Here is a 23,725-nt window from a genome sequence, read left to right on the forward strand (position 1 = left end):
AACTTAGGTTTGAAGGAAAGGTAGGAAAAGGAAGGAAAACCTATATAAATTTTGTAAAAGTTTTTCTACCTTTAGTTTATTTTCCCTATTTTTTCCTTTAAATCAAACACATCCAAGGTTTTTCTTTTTTTACGAGGATGAGAAAATAACACTTTTGAACCCATAACCAACTCCCAACTTAAATTAATTTAATTGTTCCTTCGTTTTGAAAATGTGTTATAAAAAAATACTAGTGGAGGAACCCTACTTCGCAAGGGCTAGAATGGAACCGTCGACCTGTTGATTCGTTGATCCGGTCTTTGGCCAAAAACTATTAAATCGGTCAACAATCCATCGACTCGAACAGTCAAACTGTCAAACTGTCAACCTGTTAACCCGTTCAATGGTTTTTGACCATTTTTTTATTTTTTTCACTGGGAACCATCCAAGCAACCAGTTTCGTTTTATCCTAATCTAAGTCCCTAGCAAAAAAATCATTGAATTGGTCAACAACCCATTGGCCTAGGCGGTCGAACCGTTGACCCATTCAATGGTTTTTTGTCATTTTTTTTAATTTTATTTTTGTTGTCAGAACAAGCCATCTGTTCAAACTGAACAGTCGAACTATCGACCCGAAAACCACTGGCCAGAACGGTTCCATCTTTAGATCATATGAGTCACATGCTCGAATGACATAGCATGTATGGTACTACTTAATGGACCTCAGACACACAATTTTTTGCTTGTAATTTTTTTTGTCAAAATGGGTCATCTGTTTTTTTTTTTTTTATTTGGGTATCGTCCAGGCAACCAGTTCCATTTTACCCCAATCCTGGTTCCTGAAAAAAAATCGTTGAATCAGTCAACGACCCATTAACTCGAGTGGTCGACCCATTGACCCATTCAATGGTTTTTTATTTTTAATTTTAATATTTGTTGTCAGAACGGGTCATCTATTCAAACTTGATTATTGAACCATCAACCCGAAAACCGATGGCCAGAATGGTTCCATTTTCGAGTCGTGTGAGTTGCACGCTTGAATGACATAACATGTATGGTACTGCTTAATGGACCTCACACACTCAATCTGTTGCCTGTAATTTTTGTTGTCAGAATGGGTTGTTCGTTCAAACCGAACAATCGAATCATCGACTCAAAAACCAGTGGCCAAAATGGTTCCGTAATTTTTTTATTGTAATTTTTTGTTGTCAGAACGGGCTGTCCATTCAAACCGAACAGTTGAACCGTCGACCCAAAACAGTGGCCAGAATGGTTCCATTTTCGGGTCGTGTGAGTCACACGCTCGAATGACATAACACGTATGGTACTATTTAATGGACCTCACAAATTCAATTTTTTTCCAATAATGTTTGATATTAGAATGAACCGTTTGTTCGAACTAGATGATCGAACGTCGACCTAAAAACCAGTGGCCAAAATGGTTTTGAAATTTTTGTTGTCAGAACGGGCCATCTGTTCGAACTGGATGATCAAACCGTTGGTTGTCAAAACGTTATTAACAACATTTATCAATAATAGTAAGTAATTATACTATTTAATTAAATAATCATTAATGATAGTTTTAATAAAATTATTTAGTTATTTTTAATATAAAGTAAATATTAAATTTATGAATAGGATTTATTTACAATATTCATTAAATTAATAATTACCAAAATTAAATTAAATTAACAGTATTTATCAGTAATAGTAATTATAGTATTTTATTAAATAATCAATAGCAATACTTTTAATAACATTTTTAATTATTTTTAATATAACAATAATTACTAAATTTATCAATAATATTTATTAATAACAATATTAATAATTTTAATTTAAAGTAAAATTAATGTAAATATCTATTTATTAATAATAATAATAATTAATTATAATCACTAATTATATATTTATTAAATTACTGTAATAACCAGTAACAGTAATTACTGCTATTTATAATAGTAATTAATAACTGTATAATAATAATAGTAATTTAAATAACAGTAATTACAGTAATTACTGTTATTGTAATTAATAAGATAATAGTGCTCTCACGTGGAAATATATTCGCACGAATAGATTCCATTTGCTGAAAGAAAGCCTACGAGTCTGATAAGTGATAAGGATGAAGGCAAATTTGTGTGTTGTATCAAACAGAACCCGTTGACATCCCAACGTTTCCCAACTGACTAATCTCAACATTTCCATTTTATTTTTAAACCTATAATTCATTTAATCTAATCGTCCATGTTGATGGGATTTGACTCAATGCTTTTTTACATATTACTGACTACTAGCACCAGGGGTGCTCAATAAAAACTGAAAAATCTGATTAATCAATCCGATTGGCTCTGTTTCAGTTTAGTGTTTTTTTTTTTGAAAATCAGTGGTATCAGTTCAATTTCGGTTAGGTTAAAGAAAAACCAATGATTAATTGAAGATTAATATATATATATTTCTTTAATATATATTATATATAAATTTATATACATTATATATAAATATAAATATATATTATATTTGTAATATTTGTATTATATAATATTATATATTTATATATTTATTTATAATATATATTATAAAAAAAGGGTTTCTATCAGATAAGGGCACCTTTTTGTTCGGAGTCCAATATATATTATTTCTTTCTTTGCCTCTGAGTCCAATATCTTTGCACGCTTGTTTGTCCCCCCAGTTTGACCTTTCCCCGGTGACTCCCACACCATTTTCACGCCGGAGAATGCTGGTGACGTCTGCCGGAAAACCCTCCCACCTGCCGGAGATTTGATCCACGTCGGTGTGTATTTGATGTTGTCACCGTCGAATACGAACTCGAATGCAGCCGTTGCCGTCAACTTCTGACTCGATACGTAGTGGGTCCCAGCCGTCGAGGGAAATTACATCACCGTCGATCTCGAATTTTGCTATGGAGGCAGATGCGGAGCCCGTGAACTGGTCCTGGATTAGTAGTCAAACAAGAACAGTGAAAGCGTATACCTGCATCGTAACCCATATCCAGATTAAGGCTTTTACATAGACCCAATGACAAAACATTCATTATTCTTGTCTAATCTTTGTCTTCCTTCACTACGTTTTACCATCTTTTCACAGCACAGACAGAGAGAGAGAGAGAGAGTTGCAGTTGACTGAAGAAAGAAAACCAAATCAAATAAAGAAATGATGTAGCACAGATATGGGTTATGGAGTAGATAATATCAGTACCAGATTATACATTGTAAAACGACCAGTTGCACCATGAGGCTCTGAGTGAAGTCTCATTACATGGACTTGAGCAGTGGAATGCCCATGGCTACTGTGTTTGGCAGTGTTGCAACAGAGAAGAGAGTGATTAACCAATCTAGTCCTCCATGGAAGATCATGGCCCAGAGGGAGAGCAAAACAAGCACCAAGATCTCAGAAACAGTATCAGCCAGTATGAATTTGGTGTCCATCTGGTATGGTCGTATGGGCTGTTCTGAGATATGACAGCACCGGAACAACAAACACAGCAACGAACCGATTGATGCCGGAGCACTGCTCCGTCGTAAATATCTTTCACCACTTCACTGAACTATACGCCACCAACATGGAAAAGTAGAGTGCACATTTTCTATATTGTTTGCATGAATACAGAGGCAGGGAAAGAAAATAAACAGTATTACTATCCTTTTCTATTTTTTTTTTCAAAAAATTATTCTATTTTAATTATTTTATAAAAACATTATTTTTTATTGATATTTAAGGCAAAAAGTTGCCCTTATCTACTAATAGAACCCCTAAAAATAAAAAATGAAAAACCAAGGAATCGAACCAAACAAACGGTTAATCGATGTTAACAGTTTTCCAAAAGCCGATGACTGGTTCGATTTCAAAAAAGAGCTCACGGTTATACCGTACCCTTGGTACTGAGGTCGGTTGGTGTAAAATGGAGTCGGAATTCTTATAGGGTGACCGGTGACGGGTTGAACGATCCGACCGTCTGAATCAACCACGGGTTTAAAACATTGCTTGATTCGGTTATTCAGATCTTCATATAAATCCAAATCCAAACTCGAAATTCGAAAAACCAGGGGACGGTAGCCCGACAGTCGACAGTTTGCCAGAGGCGTTGTGGCGAGAGAATGGATTAGGCCTAGTTGCTTTTTAATTTCATTCGAGGAGTCCCCTGCGTCCGCATATATTTCGCAAGAAAATATCGACCCACGGAAGGAGAGGAAAAATGTCCAATAAAGAAGATGCTGTAGATGGAGGTGATCCATTTCCAGCGGTGAAGCAGAGGTTCAGCGATCGCACTAAGGTTAGAATTTGCATCTTTTTTTTTTTAATTTCCATAAGCAACTCTTTATCTTTCTCTCTCTCCCTCCATTAAAAAAAAAACGATTTGGTGTTTGGGTTGTTGTTGGTAGAAAGTTACAAAGGAGATTATATCCAAGCAAGCCGTTCAGACTAAGGAAATCATATCGAAACAAGCGGTAAAAATCGCTAGGCAAGCCGAAGAGCATGAGAGATTTATCAACAAGGTATGCTTTCACCGTTTACGTCGGCCTATGTGTTTCATTTCTCTTTCTCTCTCTCTCTTGTAATTTTATAGGATGGTTATTTGTTGTTTGGATTGGTTTTGTTCAAAATTCTGTTTCTTTTATTGTTTATTTCATGTTTGACGATTGTATTTATTTGATTTGTTCTTGTATATTTAGGTGACCCATTTAATAGGGGTTCTTGGGTTCGGCGCATTCTGTTTTCTGCTAGGATCAAGTGAGTAAAATAATTGAATTTCGTTTAGATGTACATGTTCTTTCCCCCCCTCAACATACAGTTAATGAGAAGAAATTTGTTACCGAGTTTCTATTTTATTGCTCAAATTCAGGACCGCAAGATGTTCCATATGTATACTGTTTCTTCTATGTCATATTCGTTCCTCTGCGATGGATATACTATCGTTTCAAGAAATGGCATTACTATCTTCTGGTGAGCCCCGGCATCTCACTTTTTCTTTTTCTTTTTTAACTCATTTCATCCTAAATAGTTTTTGCATTTATTCGCATTCCAATGGTGAATCCTACTTACAAAAAAGGGTGAATAATCTGCATATGGCCGGCCGTATGCTTTGGTAAACAAGTTTCAATATTGAGTCATAGGCTTGGTTGAATCCAGCGAGCCGACTCCCGCAGACAATAGGTCATGACTCATGAGTTTGACATCCTTTGTCACCAACGGATGCAACTAGAACCATTTTTTGGTGCTTGTAGAGTCGTCTAGATTCTAGAAATAACAACATGATAGGTGCAATCACACAACTTGTTTTAGGTTTCTAGAGGTGGTTTATGGATCTTCTGTTTGGACAATCACGCAACAATTATGGGAAATAAGAAATAGATTCATCTTCTGTATGACACAGATGACCCCCTTTCTTTTGCGCTATATGGTTTCTCCTCATTACGTTATTCCAGATCTTGAAGATACATTCTGCTTTTGGGTAGGAGCAAAGATGTTTCCTTAATACCAAAGCAGAGGGCAATTAACTATGTTTCCTTAGCTTTAGTTTTGCGAAGCAAGTTTTATTTGTAAATTTTAGAACATGATGGGCTCAGTGGGACATTCACTAGGATATTGAGAATTAACTATGTTGAGATTTAAGCCACATGAATAGTACAAGTAGATATGACTAGGCATTTCTAACAATTATCCATGCGGTTCTGTGGTGTTAGTAGAATGGATGCTCAGGCTGGCTAATGGATTATGCACATCTTTTATCCTTCTAGCCTATTAGTCGAAAATTGGTGCTGCTGGGTTTGAGTTATAGGGTGGTCTTTTCTTCCATTCAGGCTTGTTGCCCCCTCTTCTTGTTTTTCTGTGCCTAGCCTTCTGGTTTTACCTCCTTCATTTTTCTCCTGCAATGAAAATTCTTTTTGTTATTGATTTCAAAGAAAATAATGCAAAACAAATTGTAGTTATAAGAGTCTCCTGATTAGGAGCACATTTGCTGGCTTTATGAAAGATTGGTGTTCTGTATGTTGAGTGGAATAAAAAGGTAAGATAAGACTCAGATGTTTGGGGAGAACTGGATGTTTGATCCTTTAATAAAATCTTGCCTACCCAAGTATAGGGAAGCATTCTCCTATTGAGTAAATTTGTAGAGGTTCAGGCCCCAGTACTAGAGACATGCTTTTCCAACACTTCCTCTAAAAGATATTTCTGGATCTTTCAGGTTAGATTCTAAATCTCTTCTGTCTACTGAGTTAGATCAGTAGATAAATAGGTGACGACCACAAGAAATTGGTCTTTACTTGGCAGGAAGTATCGCCGTCATCATCTAAACCTTGTCCCAACTATACGGGGTTGGCTATTTACTTGGAAAGAAGTATAACCTTTATTATTGACTTGGCTGGTTTCTTATGATACATACAAAGCACTAAAGAACATATTTTGGAGTCAACCTTGGGGCACAACTTTTAGTTAATTAGAGGCAAAAGTAAACCAAATGTATACGTAGAAGAATACAACATTATTTTTTTAGGTTTCACGTGCAATCTCATTATTTCTTGTCTCCTGCAGGACTTCTGCTACTATGCCAATACACTTTTCTTGGTTATGCTTATTCTGTATCCAAGAAACGAAAAATTTTTCATGGTTTGCTTCTCATTTGCAGAGGTAGGTGCATGGTCATGGTTATTTTACTCTGCTTTGATGGCTGACATTGTGGCATACTTTTTTCTTTGTTCGGGCTCTCTTAACCACCTGACTGGTGCTGCAGGGACCATTAGCATGGGCATTGATTGTTTGGCGCTGTAGCCTGGTTTTCAGTTCTCCTGATAAAATTGTCAGTGTGTTGATACATCTTTTACCTGGTGAGTTTTGGGATCATTCTTTCCAACAAAATTTATTACGATGTGATACTATCAGTACTGCAAAAGAGTTCTTTTGCTTACTTCTACTTATATTCAACCCTACGACTGTTGGTTTCACCCAAGGTTCCAAGTATCAATACACACCGATACACCATATGGGGCGTATTGGGATTTTTTTACCCCACACCCCCTTTTTTTGTTTCTTTCAAAACCGGTTCAGAGGGGGTCGGTTTAAGTGTTTTCTACCCCCTGAAACAGGTCAAAACACTAAAGCTTATGTATTTGGCGTATCAGTGAACCACTGGTATGATACATATCGGCTGATATGTGACGAAATTTTGAACCTTGGTTCCATGAAGCTATCTTTCTGATCTAGTCCATGCAATTTAGTTCCTACAAGGCTTTACTTGGCGTTGTACCTTTCATATGGTGAACATAGTGGCTTATAGAAATATCCATCATTTTTCAGTCATTCACTTGGATGAGTCATAGCTTCCAGGATTTCTTTTCTTTGCCTACATGGTTATTGTGGCTTGATTATTACAATTTCTTTGAGCATTTTCCCTCAATATCTGTCCTTTTCACCAAATCACTGAGGATAAAAAAGATAAATGAAAGATGAGGCCAAAAAGAAAGGAAGATAAGAGAGATGAGTAAGCTGGATTAAGTTGAGACTAGCAACATCGAATTCATGTTCTACATACTTCAGGATTGGAACCTTCTTCCTGAACAATCTGGATTCAAGACCTGTTTGTAATTACCATTTCAAGTTTGATGGAAGTCGTAGCAGTAAAGATGGCCATTGGGGTCCTGCAGGGATTGGAGGCTCCATCACTGACCTGTTATTGGGTGTTTAGTGGCCTATTGGTGAATTAGATGCCTCTGAAGCAGAAACTGGAGCGCTCTTAACTGGTCTGAGGCTGGTCAATTCCATCCATGTGTGGCCATTGCTTGTTGAAGGCAATTGTAGGAATTTAATTTGGGTGAGCTTCTAGCAGTGGCTGTGGGCCTTGTAGACTTACTTTTTGAATGAGATTCAGGAAATTTCTGCAGGTCTTTCTTGCAACTATAGATGGCTTCTGAGGGATTTGAATTTCATGGCCAATTCTATTTTTTTTTTCTTTTTTTTTTGTGCACCCCCCTTTAAATGAAAGGTATCCTTTTTAAAACAAAAAATTGAATTCATTCCCTCATTCTTCCTTTTAAACATCAACTTTTAATTAAATCAAAATACTGACAACCATTTGTATTTTGTTGAGAGTGTTATCTGCACATTGCAATAGCATGATTCTTATTTCTGCTGTTCTTTCCCCATTTATATCCCAATTTCTAGATCATCTTAATTACAGTGTATCTTTGTGTTTCTGATTATTGAATAAATCCTCATTGATGTTTATTTTATCTTATTCCATCCGTTGCAGTTCCTTTGCAAGCTAGAAGTAGTGTTGTAGGCTCTATTCCCTCTAAATCATTCAGTTTGTCCTTACCATGTATTTGTTTTGCTTTGGAGTGATGCCCTGCTCATACTATTCATTACATGTTATAGTCATATGGCCTTTGCCAGCTTAAATTCTTATTGTCTTGTTATAGGTACTGCCTCCTTCGAGGATTGATGTAATGGCGATTTTTTATCCCCTATGTTTCTCTTGTATGCAGATAACAATCTTTGTTCAATGAATAAATGAAAATTTTATAGTTGTCAAGCCCTGAAATGAAGAACTAAAACAAATAAGGTAGGACCTAAACTATGGAAAACACAAACCCCATATCCAGGAAAATCCTCGATATAGATATTTCCTCCCAATTACTCATGCCTTTTCCATGGCATGAGTAGAGAAATAACTGATTTGGGGCAACTCTCAAGTCTTAACAAGATGTCCACTTTGGATGCCAAAGATCTAATACTGTAATAGAGACCAAGGGCCCCTAGAACTCTAAAGCATTCATCTAATGATAACCTGTGTACCAGACTCCACCTCAATGTGGTCATAACTTGAAGGCCAAAACAGCCTTTCTATCCTCCTGGTTCCCATCTTTTCTTGTATGCTGATGACTTCAAAGTTTCCTCTTTTATTTTCGTAAAAGATGATCTTGTTTTTTTGGTTATGGAAATGCAGCTATCACCCCTATAGGGGCAGTGTACTATATATGCTAGACCCAAGGTTCAAAGTATCGATACATATTGGGCCGTATCAGCCAGTATGTATCGTATTGGGGGCTTCCTGATACGCCCCTACAGGGGGTGTTTCAGGGTCTCAACCGGTTCCGAGGGTGGACGGACCTTAAACCGGCCCCTCTGAACTAGATTCGAAAAAAAACTAAAATAAAAAAAAAACGCTATCGATACTGCCCAATACGCCACTACCATTGTGCAGGTTGGATCCCTGCCTCTTCAAAGCAAGGGATGTTCAGTGGCCAATTCAATTATGGGATCATTGGCTGCTTTTGTTGAATCTTTCTTAGGTTGTTTATACCAAGGTTCAAAATATCGTTACGTATCAGCCCGTATTGGCCGATACATATTGTATCAGGGCCTTCCCGTTACGCCCCTACAGGGGGTGTATCGGGTCAGGCCATGGTTCAGAGGGTAGCCGGGACTTAAACTGACCCCTCTGAACTGATTTTGAAACAAAAATAAAACACAAAAAAAAAGAGCACAAGCATATCGACCTGTATCAATATTTAGAACCTTGGTTTATACTGTAGGTCATATACCTAGAACCTTCATTTTTTGAGGCAATTTTTTGAATGGGCAAAGATTGGGGCTTAAACTTAGCAGTCAATTTTGAAAATTTAAATAGACCAAAGGTTTTGTGAATTATTAGAAGGATTTTGATTCAATAAGCAGTGCCTCACATGAGCAGATGCTTTTAACATGTAGGAGCTAGGAACTGATGCCCTACCTTGTATTTGCATCAACTCTATATGACAAACCTATGCCTCAAATGGGGCTGCTTACTGAATTGACCTTAATGAGAAATGAGTACATATATTATGTTTCAGGTTATTTTATGAAAAATTCCAATATCTAGGGATATGGTCCATTTTTATTGAAATGCTCTAGATTGATGGGAAGCATGCTTATAAAGCATCTCCATATAACCAGCACTTACATGTGCGCCATTACAATGACACACCAAACTATATGATGCGACTCCATAATATATAATCTTCATGTAGACATAAATTGGGAGGTGAGATTTATATCACCTTTCTACCATGAAGGAGAAAAGAGCTGGCGGCGAAGAATGAAGGAAAAAAAAAAAGAATACATGAACAATATTGACTACATTGCCTTCTTAAAAATTCCACCATGGAGTTTTGGATCCCTCCTCTCTCTTTTGGCTACAATCTTGTCTTGTAATTTGTCCTTTTGGATCCCTCCTCTCTCTTTTGGCTACAATCTTGTCTTGTAATTTGTCCTTTTGGATCCCTCTTCTCTCTTTTGGCTAATAATTTGTCATAGAAGGCTTCAAAATCCTATCCAAAACATTGGCTAATTTTGATGTACCAATGGCTATGATTGCTTCACTTATATACTGATTTAGTTGCTGGTACTTAGACATGTTCATGGGCTGGGCTCAGGCTTAGGTTTTTCCAAAATTTAAATGGACCCGGCCTGAAACCTGAGCCTGATGCAGTGTAAAATGTTCATGGGCTGTGCCCAAAGCCCAGCTTGGGAACAGGTCTACTGATAGTCTGATACTATGGTTCCAAGATGTAAAGCAAAACATTATATTCTAGCCTTAGTTGTTTAGGACTTCTAGAACTTTATGGGGCGCCTTTTGCTAAAGATCCATCGGTTCCAAATGTTTTTAAATGCAACTGCAAGAATTAGGATCCTAATGCTCGTGGGCCTTCATGAATTTCATATTTGGAGGTATGCATTTGCTGCTTGACCTAGTTTTGATGAAAACAGGCTTTACAAGGAATAGTTATACTATTTTGCTATAATGGCCTAATGGACAGTATTTCCACCTGGACTTGATCTCTAAATCCATCAAATTTGTTTCATTGATCTATGTTCTTTGCAGGGATTGTTTTCTTTACCATTCGATGGTGGGATCCAGCAACATTTGAAGCCATGCACTCAGATGGAAATGCGGGTCGTAGGGCTTCATGGCCTTACGTTGAAAATAAATCTTACCTCTGGACATGGCTGTTTGTGGTTCCCCTGGCTGCTTACACCTTGTGGCAGGTTCTTTATTTTCTCATTGTTAATGTCCTTCGCCGACAGAGGCTACTAAGGGATCCTGAAGTCATGACTTCTTACAGGTTCTCTCTCTCTCACACACACGTGTGCACACATGCTAACTCACCAAAACATAGTTTGCCAGCCTTCCTTTTTTTTTTTCTCTATGCCAATACTCCCTTTATTTTAACAGGGAACTCTCCAAGAAAGCACAAAAAGCAAACAACATATGGTGGCGTTTAAGTGGTTTACTAGGGGATCAGAACCGCATGCTGATGTATATCCTACTCCAAGCTGTATTCACTGTTGCAACCATGGCACTCACCGTCCCAATCTTTTTATCATATGAAATGCATGTGATTTTTCAAACACTGAAGGTCTCAGCAACCATATGGAATGGAGCAAGCTTTCTTCTCGAAGTAATGCCAAGGCAGGTTATTCTCAAAGAGAAAAGGAAGTTGGAGATGCAGCCTTTACCAATTCAGCCAAACCAGACTGTTGCCACGGTAGAACCTTCAGAAGATGCTAAAGAACCTGTCAAGATCGACCATTTCTAAAATCTATGTACAAATAATACCTGTAAAATTCTGTTTTGTTACAAAAGCAAACTTTGTTAATTGCACCTTTAGTTCTGTGCAGTTTGTACTTTTAAACAATTATGGCATGTTTTCAGGAAAGCAGATTGTATGGTTTGCTTTTTCCTAGAAGCACGTCGAAGCCATCATAATTTGTTTGTTGCTTCTAAAATTATTAGTGAAGAAATATTGTTTTTATGAATTTTTGTTTAGGATGGTTCAACCCTCCCAATTGTCGTCAACTCCAGTCAATCATGGATTTTGTTGAATCCCGGTCACCTCTCTCTCTCTCTCTCTCTCTCGATATTTTGTGTTGGTTTTCATTTTGAAAGTCTCTTTTCATTAGGCTGTGTTGGGTTAAAGTGTAATTTTATTTGCATTAGTACAAAAGCATGGGAGTGCAAATGAATAAAATGCAAATTCTCATTTGATTTTGTTGTGGGTCTTACTTTATTCTGTTTCATATCTACTTCATTTGTAATGCAATCAAACAAAATAAGCTAAAATTTGAAACTAAGATAAATCATAATTTACACTCAAATCATCTGTACTATCAAAGTTTTGCATCAGTGCAAATTTATTTGCATTGCAACCAACACAGCCTTGAGAATAAATGTTTTTCACCACCGCAAGTCCACAGACCGCAATCTTTGAAAGAAGAGGGGTTTTTTGTAACATGGACACTCCATGTGATGTTTACATATCCAACCAACATATCCGATGGGGAAACCAACATGTTAATGCCTAAACGCGCCATCTCCCTTCTCCACCATGCCTTGCATTTTCCGTAGTGTGGTAGTACGCTTCCAATGCAGTAGGGGTGTTCATATTAAATGTCAAATCAACCAAATTGGCCTGACCCAATCCGAGTTGGTCCATTTTGGTTTGTATAAAAAAATAAACCAACAATTTGGTTTGGTTTCGAACCTAATCGATCTTTTATTGTTAAGTAATTATTAAGTAGTCCCTACCCTATATGTTAAATGTTGATATATTTTATTTGTGTTTTGTTTGAACTTTGAAAAAAAAAATTGTTATTTATGATAAAAACTAAAAACGTAAAACCAATACAAATGTAATACATTGGTACGATATTTAATTCAGTTTTGTATAAATTTAAATATATATTGACAAAAAAATCAGTTTTGCATAAAAAAATAATCGATTTAAATATATATTTTGGTTTTGCATAAAAACTAAAAAAGAAATAAAGTTAACTATAAATAGATATTTTAGTTCAAAATATATATAAAAGTTGGCTAAACTGATAAACCGCCCCTTCATGTTTGAGTCGGTTTTGCTCGAGTCGGTTGGTTTCAGTTTAGTCAATAAATAAACCGACTAGGTCGAATCGATTGAAAAAAATGACTCAAACCGACCCAACCCGACCCATGAATACCCCTACAATGCAGGATGAGATGTGTTGTGAGGGAGTGCTCTGTAAGGAGCAAATACATGCTTTGTGGCCCCATTCATACCTGTAAAATCTTGAAAAGGCTCTTAAGCCCATTTTTCTGAAACAGCAAATCCAGCCCACCGTTGCAATTCAGAGTATGGCAAAGGTAGTTGACGGAAGTTCGTATATCATGAAGTTTCAAGGGAAAAAAAGTAGTAAAAATGCTTAGGGTAAAGGATTAGATGATTTATTTCTTCCCCACTCCCCCACCGTCAATGCAGCATACAAGGCTTACAAAATATATGGTTTTGCAGTCTATATATATTCCTTTTAAACTGAGCCTAAGGTTATGTTTGGTTGCAGTGCAATTTTATTTGCACTAATACAAATGCATGAGTGCAAATGAAAAGAATGCAAATTCTTATTTAATTTTGTTTTTAGGTTTTACTTTATTCTGTTTCATGTCTTAATTTACTTCGTACTCCAATCAAACAAAATGGGCTAAAATTTAAAACAAAAATAGATGAGAATTTACACTCAAATCATTTGCACTAACGTTCAAACTTCAAAAAGATTCAGATATCTCAGCTCCTATTATTTATTTAGCGTATTAATGAGCATGAGATATCGATTGAGATTTGAGAGAGACAAAATTTGTGTTTCGTGCGTTCTAAACGTATGGTTGATGCGTTTAATAGGACCTAAAAGGCTAATGCCACCTCAGAGAGTCGGGGTTAGGTAAGATAACTTTGATCCTCAATCACTTCTTTAGGTGGGATGCTAATGCCACCTTATCCAAATGAGGCGTAGCCTCGTAAAAAGAGATTGTACCTGCAATTTAATAGGACCTAAAAGGCTTTTATCAATCAAACACCTCGACCCTTCTAAAATTATAGTATCATGAGGTTAAAAAATCAGTAAAGTAGGACATCTATGAAATAGGTTCATTTGATCTTGTCATCTTCAGTTTTTTCACTCACCATCTCAACATTTGCATTTCTACAATGATCACTAGAAATTCATTGGCTATTTTTTGATTGAGAGAAGTGCCCAATGTAACGGAGATCCTCAGAATTCCCCATTTATTTCTTTATTTTGGTTAGATTGGTTTTAGAAAAATGAAGGGCCTGTTTGGCTACTTTGGTTAAAAGCTGATCCAACATTTATTTTTGCAAGCATATGCTTTTAAATCCATCATCTCCTAAAGAGAGCAAGTTATTGCTTATTTACTCAAAATCAAAGGTTCAAAATATCAGTATTGCATATCATTATCAATAAAGCCTGGAAATGGATAGGTATCGCGATATGGACATATTTGGTTTTGATATATTAGAGAATAGAAACTCTCTCATAGGTGTCTAGGATGAGAGGAAATTTTGGAATGAGAAAATGTGTTAAAAGAAGTGAAACCAGCAAACGTAAATAATCAAGTTAAAAATTAGAACTTCCATTCAATGAGGACCACTTAATAGTTACTCAAATCATCTATTATTCTAGCAAGGCAACAACAACAACAATAACAAAAGTTCAAATGTGTGGTTTTGAAGTGAAAACTAAACAAGCTCTTGATAGGGCAGAAGTAGTGCACATACAGTCCATGTGAATGATAAATAATGATAATAAAGCCCAACCATAGCTTAGATAAACCTACCAAAAATTGGTGAGTATCCTTGCACTTTTTTCTTTTCTTCTTTCTCCCCAATGAACTTCCTGGAAACGGTCAGGATGAGTATGCCAGATCATCTTTCATCTATGGATGAAACTCCACAAAAGAACCACAGCTTAATCAAAATATGCCAGAGCTGAAAATTCATGATTCATGAATCATAACATGAAGCAGCAGTTGTTGAGGGCAGTGAAGACACTTAGTGATGCTTTTAGCAGCAACTTCCATTCCAGAATCATGAATCTTGACCTGCAAATTATACCGCAATTTTGAAAAGAGAGATTAGTCAGACATGGAAACATGTTGGAACCAAGCAGAATATGACTGTCAAAATCCTTTGAGAATGCAGGCTCCTATAAGAGATTTTTCTAACAAATAATGGAAAGAAATCAGTGTTTGTATCATCTAGGCATGCTTGACATCCTTTATTTTTCAAGATGATAGATTTAAATTCATCTGGCAGAAGCCTCAACTTTCAGCACAAATAGAGGCAAGTGTTGACTGAATGGCAAGCATAATACCATATGCACATAGGGCAAAAAGTTCATGTGTGACAACCATATGAAAAGCAGAATTTTGAGGTTATGGAAAATTCACAGAAATAAAGACCAATACTGTATACTCTAAATGAAGTCTATATACAGGAAAATGATAAAAATGACAATGAAAGCAGGAAAACTGAATACATTCCAACACAAGAAAATTTTTATGCAAGAAATAAAGCTACAAGAAAGGCAATGGTTCAAGCCCCAACTAGAGCACAAGGAGATGACTCCAGAATTTGGACCCCATCCTCCAATGGTTCCTTCTCCTGTGCATCGTTTTTTGAGACCTTAGTCCATCCTCCTGCTCCCTCTAGCCTTTCCTTTCCTGTTAATGAGATCTGGAGTAAACCCATTCCTCCTCGGGTTGGTAGTTATTGCTGGGAAACTTTCCTAGAAAGAATAAACACAACCGACTTGCTTCAAAGAAAGAGACCTAATTCTTGCTTACTTCCCAATAGGTGTGTTCTTTGTAAAACTAATGGGGAAATGACTTACCACCATATGGTTACTTGTCCAGTTACTAAGACTATTTGGGAATGGGCTTCATCCTTGTTTGGATGCACTTGGAATCCCCCCGTAAGTTTGCAAGGCTTGTTCTCTCCCTCATTCTCTAGATGGCCTAAGAAAAGAGGGAAGATAATGTGGAGAAGCATCATAGCAGCTGTGTGCTGGTCCGTATGGAAAGAGAGGAACTCTAGATTTTTTTCAGACAAGGAAAGATCTATGGAGAATTTAACTGAATTGATACATTTAAGGTTAGTCATTGGCTGAAATCTTTGGAGCTTTTTTCAAAGTTCTCCATGGCTGATCTTTTGAGAAAGTGGAAAGAAGTTGTTACCTCGGCTCAGTGCAAAAGGACCTCTAGACCTTCTTGGTTCCCCCCTCCTTCAGGATTCATGAAACTGAATTTTGATGGTTGTAGTTTAAAGAATCCTGAGCCTTCTGCGATTAGGGGAGTTTTCAGAAATGAGGCTGGGATTATTTTTGCTATGTTATCTGGCCCTATTGGTGAGGGTGACTCTCTTAGGGCAGAGATTTTAGCAGCTTTGGAAGGAATCAAAAGAGCAAGAGAATTAAACATTTAGTGCTTGATCATTGAAGGGGGCTTAGAGGTGGTAATCAGGTGGTTGAAGGAAGACAACAATGGTTTGTGGAGCTACAGAAATGAAAAGAAAAAATTTAAATGGCTGAGTAGGGATATTGAGGTGAAGTACAGTTGGGTGAAGAGAAGTGCTAATTCCATGGCTGATGGGTTAGCCAAGCAAGGGGTGCTTAAGGATTCTTTGTTTTGGGCCACTTTTTATCTTTCCTTCTTGTTCTCTGTTGTGCGGGAGTTAAGATATTTTACCTCCCTCTCTTGTACTCAAAGTTTCACAATTTTTATAATCTAATAAAACATTCTGTTATTGATAAAAAAAAAGGAGATCCTGTACCCTTGTCTGATAAAAATTTCCTGAATGTGCTCTTTGCTTGCATTTTTTTTTTTTATGAATGACTGAAAGAATTTTATTGATAATTAAAAGTACAGGATTAAAGATACACCAATAGGGTTTGTTGGTGTCAACCAGTTAGCAAATCTTGGAATCCAGGATAAAACTGCTCCCACTTCAGACATGATTCTTAACTCTCTTACCTCATATCTATCTATAGTTCTATACTTCCATGGAAGTTGGAACCTCCTGGTTATCCCTTTAACCACAACATTTGGAGTCCACTTCAACAATTAAATTTCTAAACTGCTCTTTGCTTGCATATTATCATTCCACAAGCTCAAAGCAAGCTTAAATCCAAGGAACAGATGTCCTGAAAAACCATGCCAGCTCCCAGTAAAGACGGCATACTTACATGCTAGTAAAAGACTCAACCATGCATAACAGAAAAATAAAATGGGACCAAAGAATCAGATGAATAACTGCAGGTAGATCAGTAATCTAACATCTTGTATTGGAACCAACAATAGGAGAGAGGTGTAAAAATTCTCTGGTGACGTTCCTTCCAGGCTTTCAAAGCGAAATGAGCAAAATTAATTAACATGTTAAATAAAACCTTGAATTAATGACAATAGCTATAAAAAGAGCATGTTTAACATGAAGTATAATTTTACCATGGCAATCAAGAATTGCTTATGCATTTTAATCTGTAGATCTAAGCTTTCTCTAGCTTGTACGTATAAAAGAAGATTTACATTAAGAAGCTTAAAGACTTCCTGACCCAGACAAAAATTCGATCCAAATACTTGTCGAAATGCAACATAAAATCCAAATAAACGAAAATAACAATAACAAATGGAGAGAACATGGATCTCTAGACTTCAGCATACACTTCTTACTACTCATCAAAAGCCATAAACTGAGGCACATAACGGGCTTGATCACAAGCACCTTTTGTTTGCCCTTTCCCCCTCTTTTTCCTTTTCAGCTGGAGCATCCTTTGCTAGGAAAAGCCTGGAGTAGTACCATCAGTTGGACGGCCCGAATAATCTTGAACACAAGGGGAGAAAATAGATTCGGCTACCAAGAAGCGGCTCAGGTGCTTATCTTCCAAATGTTGCTGCCAAATGCAATTTGAGTAATGAAAAAAGGGATCATTTTTAGCAATTTCTTGAAACAAAAAACGACCTAAACATTCAAATATTGAGTTTTAGATGGAAAAGAGAAAAGAACGAAAGAAACATACAGAGAGGCAAGCTCTGTATTTCTGCCACTCAGAGACGCATTCCTCTTTGTCCCACTGACCCTTCAAGAATTTCTCCGAGTACCACCTACTTATCATCATTATTACGACTGACCGACCGTAAACAGATCAGAGAGAGGAAGAGAAAAAGAAAAAGAGGGCAACCTACCTGTTGAAGCAATCGTGGTATGCAGCTCTGAGTTTAGCACAGGGCGATGTTGAGGAAGATCTTCTCTTCTCTTTCTTAATCCCCATACATTACATCATTTTTTTCAGGTCAACAGTGACCTGAATTCAATGACGAGAAGAAATGCCAAACCCTCTTCTCTTATCTCTCGCTTATTTGCTCTTGCTTCCGGTGATTTTTTTGGTTTCTCCACGCTCAAAATCAACTACTCCATTTGGAGTAGCGCTGGGAAAAAACCGTGAATCATGGCCGTTGAGAAATTGATGTGGCACCACCTTGAATCGGATGAAGTGACGTAAAATGGGACCACAGTAATCAGATGAAAAGTGGCTCCACCTTGAATCGAATGCTGTGGCCTGTAGTTTCATGGTTTTTAGCCCAACGCCACTACAAGTTGAGCAGCTGATTTCTCCTAACAACTCTTCCCCCCGACAGACTTCCTTGCTAGTCCTGTCGTAGATGATAGGGCTACCACCTGGACCAGGCGGCCCGACTAATCCAGCCAAAACCGGGTCCGGTCGTCTACACCGTTGACCGGTATCTCTGCACTGGTCGTGCTATCCTCCGAGACAACTCGGAGTAATATTGAGGGGGTGTTTGGTTGGATTAAAGCTGTTCTTTCTGCTTTGGAAGGTGTTAACTTAAGAATACAGATTTTAAGATCTTATTTTAAAGTCCAATGGGTTGAAAATTCGTTAACCACAATCAACTATGAGAAACGCATTGCTTCTCCTTACAATGGTATCAGATAGAAACATAGGAGAGAGTGACCACCACGTATGGACATGAGAGATGAAGCAAAAGCATAAATTGCTATCTTGTGGGCAACAGTGTTACAAATAGTACAAAAGTGATGACTATATGAGTGAATTCTGAGGAGTGAGGAGTCTTCTGCATGTGGCAAAAGGATGAAGGATTAGCTACGAAGGCTGAGGATTTTCCTCCAACAAAAAAATGATCATTTGTTGAGAATCACTCTCGACATAGATGTAATCCAATTCAAGATCCAAAGCATGAATAATCCTTTCTTTGAAAACAGCTGCTTCAGATTGCAGAGCAGAGGTGCACAGCAATCTTTTTAGCTCTCAATTCGCAATCCTCAAACTATGGAGTAGAGAAACATAAACCAGCCTTGACTCGAGGAATTACAAAAGATAAAGAACCCTGAGTTTATTGCCGTTCGCCAACCTTTCCGTACATTAGTAAGTGGTATAGAATTATAGATCCATTTGAAAACTGTGTTTTTTTTTTCCTTTTTTACCTCTTTTTTATTATTTGAAATTCAAATAGCTTAGGCTTTAGCTTCTGCCCTACAAAGTACAAACCCAGCTAATAATCTTGTTTTTTCGTTCAACAAACATAGTACCACAAAATAGTGGACGTTTCAACTTTCAAGTTTCAACTAATAACAAAGACGGTCACAACTCACAAGAAGCTAAAGGTAACATGCCTAGGATAACCTGCTATCCGCACTGTGCGGATGATTTACAAAATACCTGAAACCTGACCGTCTAAAATGAATAAATATGAATATTACAAAAAGCTTTCACATGTAACAGAAATTCGCCTGGAAATGTGGTTACTATAACATTTGAAATGCACTGAACAGAACCCAACAAGCAACAATCTGGTTTGACAGCTTGCTAAACCCTGGCGTATGTTTTCTGTAGTTGACTGTATCAGGCTTGGAGCATTATGGGCTCTAAATGAATGCCTCATTTCTCGATAGGACGTGAAGGACGGCCCCCGGGAATGAACAAAATATATAAATACATGATATGTGGGAGAATTAAGATTATATGCACAGGTTGTAGTAACTCGCTCATGGAAGTGCAAAATGCACGGGGAGCTGGGATTGGACAACATGATCACCATCACTCTGAACGCTGTAACAGGAACACGAAACCCGAGTTTTCACGCATCAGAGGTGGGGGGTCAATATCAGTTATGTCTATTTGTTGCATTGACTTGGATATGTCATCCACGGAGAATGGTATGCTGCATTGTTTGAGAAAGATAAAAAAAAAAAAAAAAGCAAATGGGTTGTGATTGGTCTATTGAAGACTGGAGAATAATAGTGATAAAAAACTGCTGTAGCATGTTTTGGAAAACTTACCTTGAATCATCATCCAATAAGAAAGAAGTACTGACAGCATTGTTTGAATCCTCAGTCATCAGAACTCTGATGCTTGAAATAACCTATGATGAGAGAAGACATTCAATTGATTTACCCATCATGGAAGCCACATACACACACAAGATTTACCCATCAAAGCAGCAACTGAAAGTGTCATCAATAGTGTCTCAAATTTCAGTAAAATTCAAAACCAATTGGGAAAAAAAAAACTCACATCTGAAGATACACTGTGTGTACCATATTTATCATCCCAGTACATTGTACTAATCCTGTATAATTGTTGTATGCTGAGCACCTGAAAAGAAGCAACAATAAAAATAAAAAGCATGATCAATCTGGAAAATTTGAAATATGACAAATCTAGTAAAAGTTGGAAAGTTCTGGAGAAAGGAATCACCCACCGGGCAAAGGTCCTTTGTTATTTCATTCAAGGTCTTTTTGGGCTTTTGGTGTATGACCTGAGTTTCAAAAAATGTAAAAAGAGCGTTTAGCAATGTATACAAGAGCATCAAGAAAAAGAATATGAAATAAGAAATGAAGTCACACCAGGAAGCCAACGGCCTGTCGGATATGCTTCAGTTCTTCCCAAGCTGAGCCTGCATACTGAGTGTAACCCAAATGTCATAAACATTCATTAAAAGGATTGCAGGAGAAAAAAAATACAAAAATCATAGGGGCTTCATTGATACTCACTTCTTCAGAAGCTTCATTACACCATTGTTCCAACTCAGCCAATCCTGCTTTCACATACTCCCCATTGCTAAATGAGCAACATTCACGACGCAAAAGAAGGCTGCAGATATGAATGTAATTAAGACAACAATACTGAACAATAATAATGAAAACTCTGATGGAAATGTCATCCACCCAAATGATTTAGGAACCCATGACAAGATCTGAACACATACCTGTTGAATAGTTGAACATTTATGAAAGAAAATATCTGAGTGAACACTTTTCGAGCTAAGAATGGGGGAACCTGCAAGGCCAGAAGGTGCATGAGAGTGACAAAGTTGTTCCAAGGTAAAGTTAATTGCATAGCCGTATCCTGAACTCTCAGAACTCACATAGTTGGCTCTCAGAGTCTTCAAGTAATTGTTTAGGCTTTTCACAATGCCTTGCCAATGAGCAATTAAAGCTTGTTGAGCAATAGCATTTGCCTGTGACCGTCCTTTCACTAAACTTGCCCTTGAAGTCCTAGGTGCCTGTATCATTTCAAAGAAATAAATTTCAACGAGTTAACCCAGGAAGGTACAGCAGCACAACCAAAAGGATGCAAGACAATCATAAATAACATCAGCAAGAAAAATAAGAACCATATTAGGAAAAACATGTGTTAAAGCCCATTTGTCTGTACATGGAATCTAAGCATCAACTTCATGTCATACACAGTTACACACAATGCTTATCAGTTTACCTTTTTGCCTTTCTAGTTATTCTTATTATTAGATAGTTCTGGTTCTTGTGCAAAGTGCAAAAAAAAAAAAAAAAAAGAGTTCACATTGAACGGTTCAAGATCCATCCAATGCATGTTAAAGCTGATTATCTGAAGATACATCATACAATCAGTTATTGTCACAAGCCCCTAGTGATACTCCATTGTTTCCAGAAAATATAGCAAGCGACAAGCCCATAAGATATAGACTCTATGCCCATCATTGAGTTATTTTGAAGCCAGTATTTATAATTAACTCAATACTAATTCCAGGAAACAAATTCACTTACATAAAAGGATCATACTTCTTGAAAAAGAAAAAAACATGTGCCCGTGTGACAAGTTTACAGCAATACCTGAATACATAATCCAAGCAAGGGAGAGATCTCTTTCTTCAGATTATCTCTTATCATCCCGTATAGCTTCTCAAGGAAGGCTGTGAGTTGTTGCTTAAACAACAATGCTGGATATTTGGCTTCTACTTGACGTAAGTCCTCCAGTCCAAGCATTCGACCATTAAGAAATGAGAATCCACTTTGTGGAGATCCTCGAAGGCCCTAGAACAGCAAGGTGTAAGAATTCAAAGACAAATATACACATACAAAAATGAAACAAATGATTAGTTCTTACTTGAGACATCCTCCCAAATAAAGTCGATGTTGACCTCCGCCTTTGTGGGGTCCAGCTAGCTGCACCACTTGCTTTAAGTGTGCGTTGGAGAAGCAACAACAATGTCGATGAATTGGATAACCAATAGGATAAAAGATCATTGTTATCCTGAGCCTTCAGTGACAATGAAAACCCAATATCAACAGAAGTGGTGTAAGAACATTGGAATACTACTATTCATCAAAAAACATTGGAATACTAGAAAACCAGTAACCTAATTACTTATGGTGTGGTATAATAGGATTACTGTGATGTGCTTGACCAAAATTTCCTCCAACCCCAAATCAGAGTCTGGGGCATAGAGGGTTAAATGATGATGCTATGTTTGGTTAAAATATTGCTCCAAAGAATCACTATTTGAAGAATGAGTTCTGGGGCAACAATTATTCTTTTTTGAAGCTAATTTTTTAACTTCAAAGAAACAATTCTTAGAATTAGTTCCAACATTTTTTCATAAAATCAAACTTAAAGTGATACTTAGAAACATAAAATTCATCAAATTTAATTCTCTGAAAGCATGCAAAATGCAGCCTAATTTACCCACCAAACTACAGATTCTGAAACACTTTCACACTGAGAATTTGAGGTACTACCTCTATAGCTGAACCTATTGTCTGAATAATACGGTCAAAAACACTTGTTCTTTCAACTTCAAATGATCTCCAATGAAGAAGGCATCTGTATATAATACAAGCAGCAACAGGTCTTCCCCCAGAGAACCCCAGGTCTTGTGAAATACAGTTTATCAGTAGGTCTTGGTTCTCCTGTGCCAGGAAATCAAATGAGAAGAGAAAATTTTTACAAGGAAAATGAGACCTTAAAAAGAATGTGAAATGTCTATGCAGCGTGAATTTAATAGTTCGGCATTTTCCTTCTTTTTCATTTTTTGGAGGTGGGGTAAATTTCAAAATCTCTTACTTGCTGCTTCTCATTAAGTGACTTTTGTGGTTTTTCCTCAGTTTCAGGCTCCCGTGGATTTGATACAGCAAGACTCAAGTCCTGGGACAATTAACAGAAGGGAAAGAAAATATATTGGTTATATTTCCACTCGTAAGTATGCCAAGAATGAAATTGTTTTTCAACTTACCGATGCCACCCTTGTTTCTCCATTTGGAACATTTCCATTCTCTGGGGTCCTCTGTCAATTAACAATAGAAATCTCAATATACAGTTCAATGACCACATAATTGTGGCTCTAGAAAATGTATAACTCGTTATACCATAAATACCTGAATGATGGTCATCTTTTGACGTGCAGCAGATAATGCTTTTCCAGTTGGTGAAATAGCCAGTGCTTGTTGACGAAGTACTTGATTCTCTGACTCTATATTTGAAAGTTTCTCTTCAAGCCTGAATAAGGGAAGAAGTAAACCAGGAAAAAAAATTCAATTTCTCAAGCAGAGAGAGAAAGAGAATGAGAGAGAGC

At 37.1% G+C, this 23,725-nt stretch overlaps 3 protein-coding genes across 5 annotated transcripts in view; 1 reads left to right on the forward strand and 2 right to left on the reverse strand.

Annotated features, from left to right (window-relative positions):
- Positions 1–3,763: 3,763 nt before the first annotated feature.
- Positions 3,764–11,793, forward strand: LOC148846872 (glycerophosphocholine acyltransferase 1). Its single transcript, XM_088950631.1, has 8 exons — positions 3,764–4,273; positions 4,383–4,496; positions 4,674–4,731; positions 4,844–4,944; positions 6,532–6,627; positions 6,731–6,824; positions 10,859–11,099; positions 11,210–11,793. Exons 1-8 carry the CDS (start codon positions 4,196–4,198, stop codon positions 11,571–11,573), a joined length of 1,146 nt encoding a protein of 381 aa, XP_088806757.1. The 5' UTR covers positions 3,764–4,195; the 3' UTR covers positions 11,574–11,793.
- Positions 11,794–14,406: 2,613 nt separating this feature from the next.
- On the reverse strand, positions 14,407–18,259 carry LOC148846873 (protein phosphatase). 3 transcript variants are annotated; one of them, XM_088950634.1, is made up of 4 exons: positions 18,041–18,259; positions 17,875–17,959; positions 17,528–17,748; positions 14,407–14,902 (listed from the first exon to the last, which is right to left on the reverse strand). In XM_088950634.1, exons 1-3 carry the CDS (start codon positions 18,124–18,126, stop codon positions 17,632–17,634), a joined length of 288 nt encoding a protein of 95 aa, XP_088806760.1. In that variant the 5' UTR covers positions 18,127–18,259; the 3' UTR covers positions 14,407–14,902; positions 17,528–17,631. The 3 variants fall into 3 exon arrangements, with proteins under 3 accessions (XP_088806760.1, XP_088806759.1, XP_088806761.1); XM_088950633.1 differs by having other exon boundaries at positions 17,580–17,748; positions 18,041–18,257; XM_088950635.1 differs by having other exon boundaries at positions 14,782–14,902; positions 17,519–17,748.
- A 1,021-nt stretch (positions 18,260–19,280) lies between these two features.
- Positions 19,281–23,725, reverse strand: part of LOC148846874 (myosin-17-like) — a 45,502-nt gene continuing 41,057 nt past the window's right edge. Inside the window, exons 26-39 of the mRNA XM_088950632.1 lie at positions 23,529–23,649; positions 23,387–23,437; positions 23,218–23,298; positions 22,893–23,063; positions 22,261–22,413; positions 21,987–22,187; positions 21,263–21,400; positions 21,104–21,174; positions 20,889–20,988; positions 20,742–20,798; positions 20,597–20,653; positions 20,410–20,490; positions 20,175–20,257; positions 19,281–20,056 (exon numbers count right to left, since the gene is read on the reverse strand). Coding sequence (XP_088806758.1) covers positions 19,933–20,056; positions 20,175–20,257; positions 20,410–20,490; positions 20,597–20,653; positions 20,742–20,798; positions 20,889–20,988; positions 21,104–21,174; positions 21,263–21,400; positions 21,987–22,187; positions 22,261–22,413; positions 22,893–23,063; positions 23,218–23,298; positions 23,387–23,437; positions 23,529–23,649 — 1,489 coding nt within the window. The 3' untranslated portion in view covers positions 19,281–19,932. The remainder of the gene's footprint in view (positions 20,057–20,174; positions 20,258–20,409; positions 20,491–20,596; positions 20,654–20,741; positions 20,799–20,888; positions 20,989–21,103; positions 21,175–21,262; positions 21,401–21,986; positions 22,188–22,260; positions 22,414–22,892; positions 23,064–23,217; positions 23,299–23,386; positions 23,438–23,528; positions 23,650–23,725) is intronic.

This window comes from Nelumbo lutea, chromosome 6 (genome assembly GCF_056320005.1).
Source record: "Nelumbo lutea isolate HS-2025 chromosome 6, American lotus-T2T, whole genome shotgun sequence".
Lineage (NCBI taxonomy): Eukaryota > Viridiplantae > Streptophyta > Magnoliopsida > Proteales > Nelumbonaceae > Nelumbo > Nelumbo lutea.

Bases quoted from the DNA above. Each gene is read 5' to 3' on its own strand.
- LOC148846872 (XM_088950631.1), top strand. From the start codon at position 4,196: ATGTCCAATAAAGAAGATGCTGTAGATGGAGGTGATCCATTTCCAGCG. The intron at 4,497-4,673 runs GTATGCTTTCAC...TTGTATATTTAG, and splicing joins ATGAGAGATTTATCAACAAG to GTGACCCATTTAATAGGGGT. The intron at 4,945-6,531 runs GTGAGCCCCGGC...TGTCTCCTGCAG, and splicing joins AATGGCATTACTATCTTCTG to GACTTCTGCTACTATGCCAA.
- LOC148846873 (XM_088950634.1), bottom strand. From the start codon at position 18,126: ATGGGGATTAAGAAAGAGAAGAGAAGATCTTCCTCAACATCGCCCTGT. The intron at 17,960-18,040 runs GTAGGTTGCCCT...GATGATAAGTAG, and splicing joins TACCACGATTGCTTCAACAG to GTGGTACTCGGAGAAATTCT. The intron at 17,749-17,874 runs GTATGTTTCTTT...TGCATTTGGCAG, and splicing joins AATACAGAGCTTGCCTCTCT to CAACATTTGGAAGATAAGCA.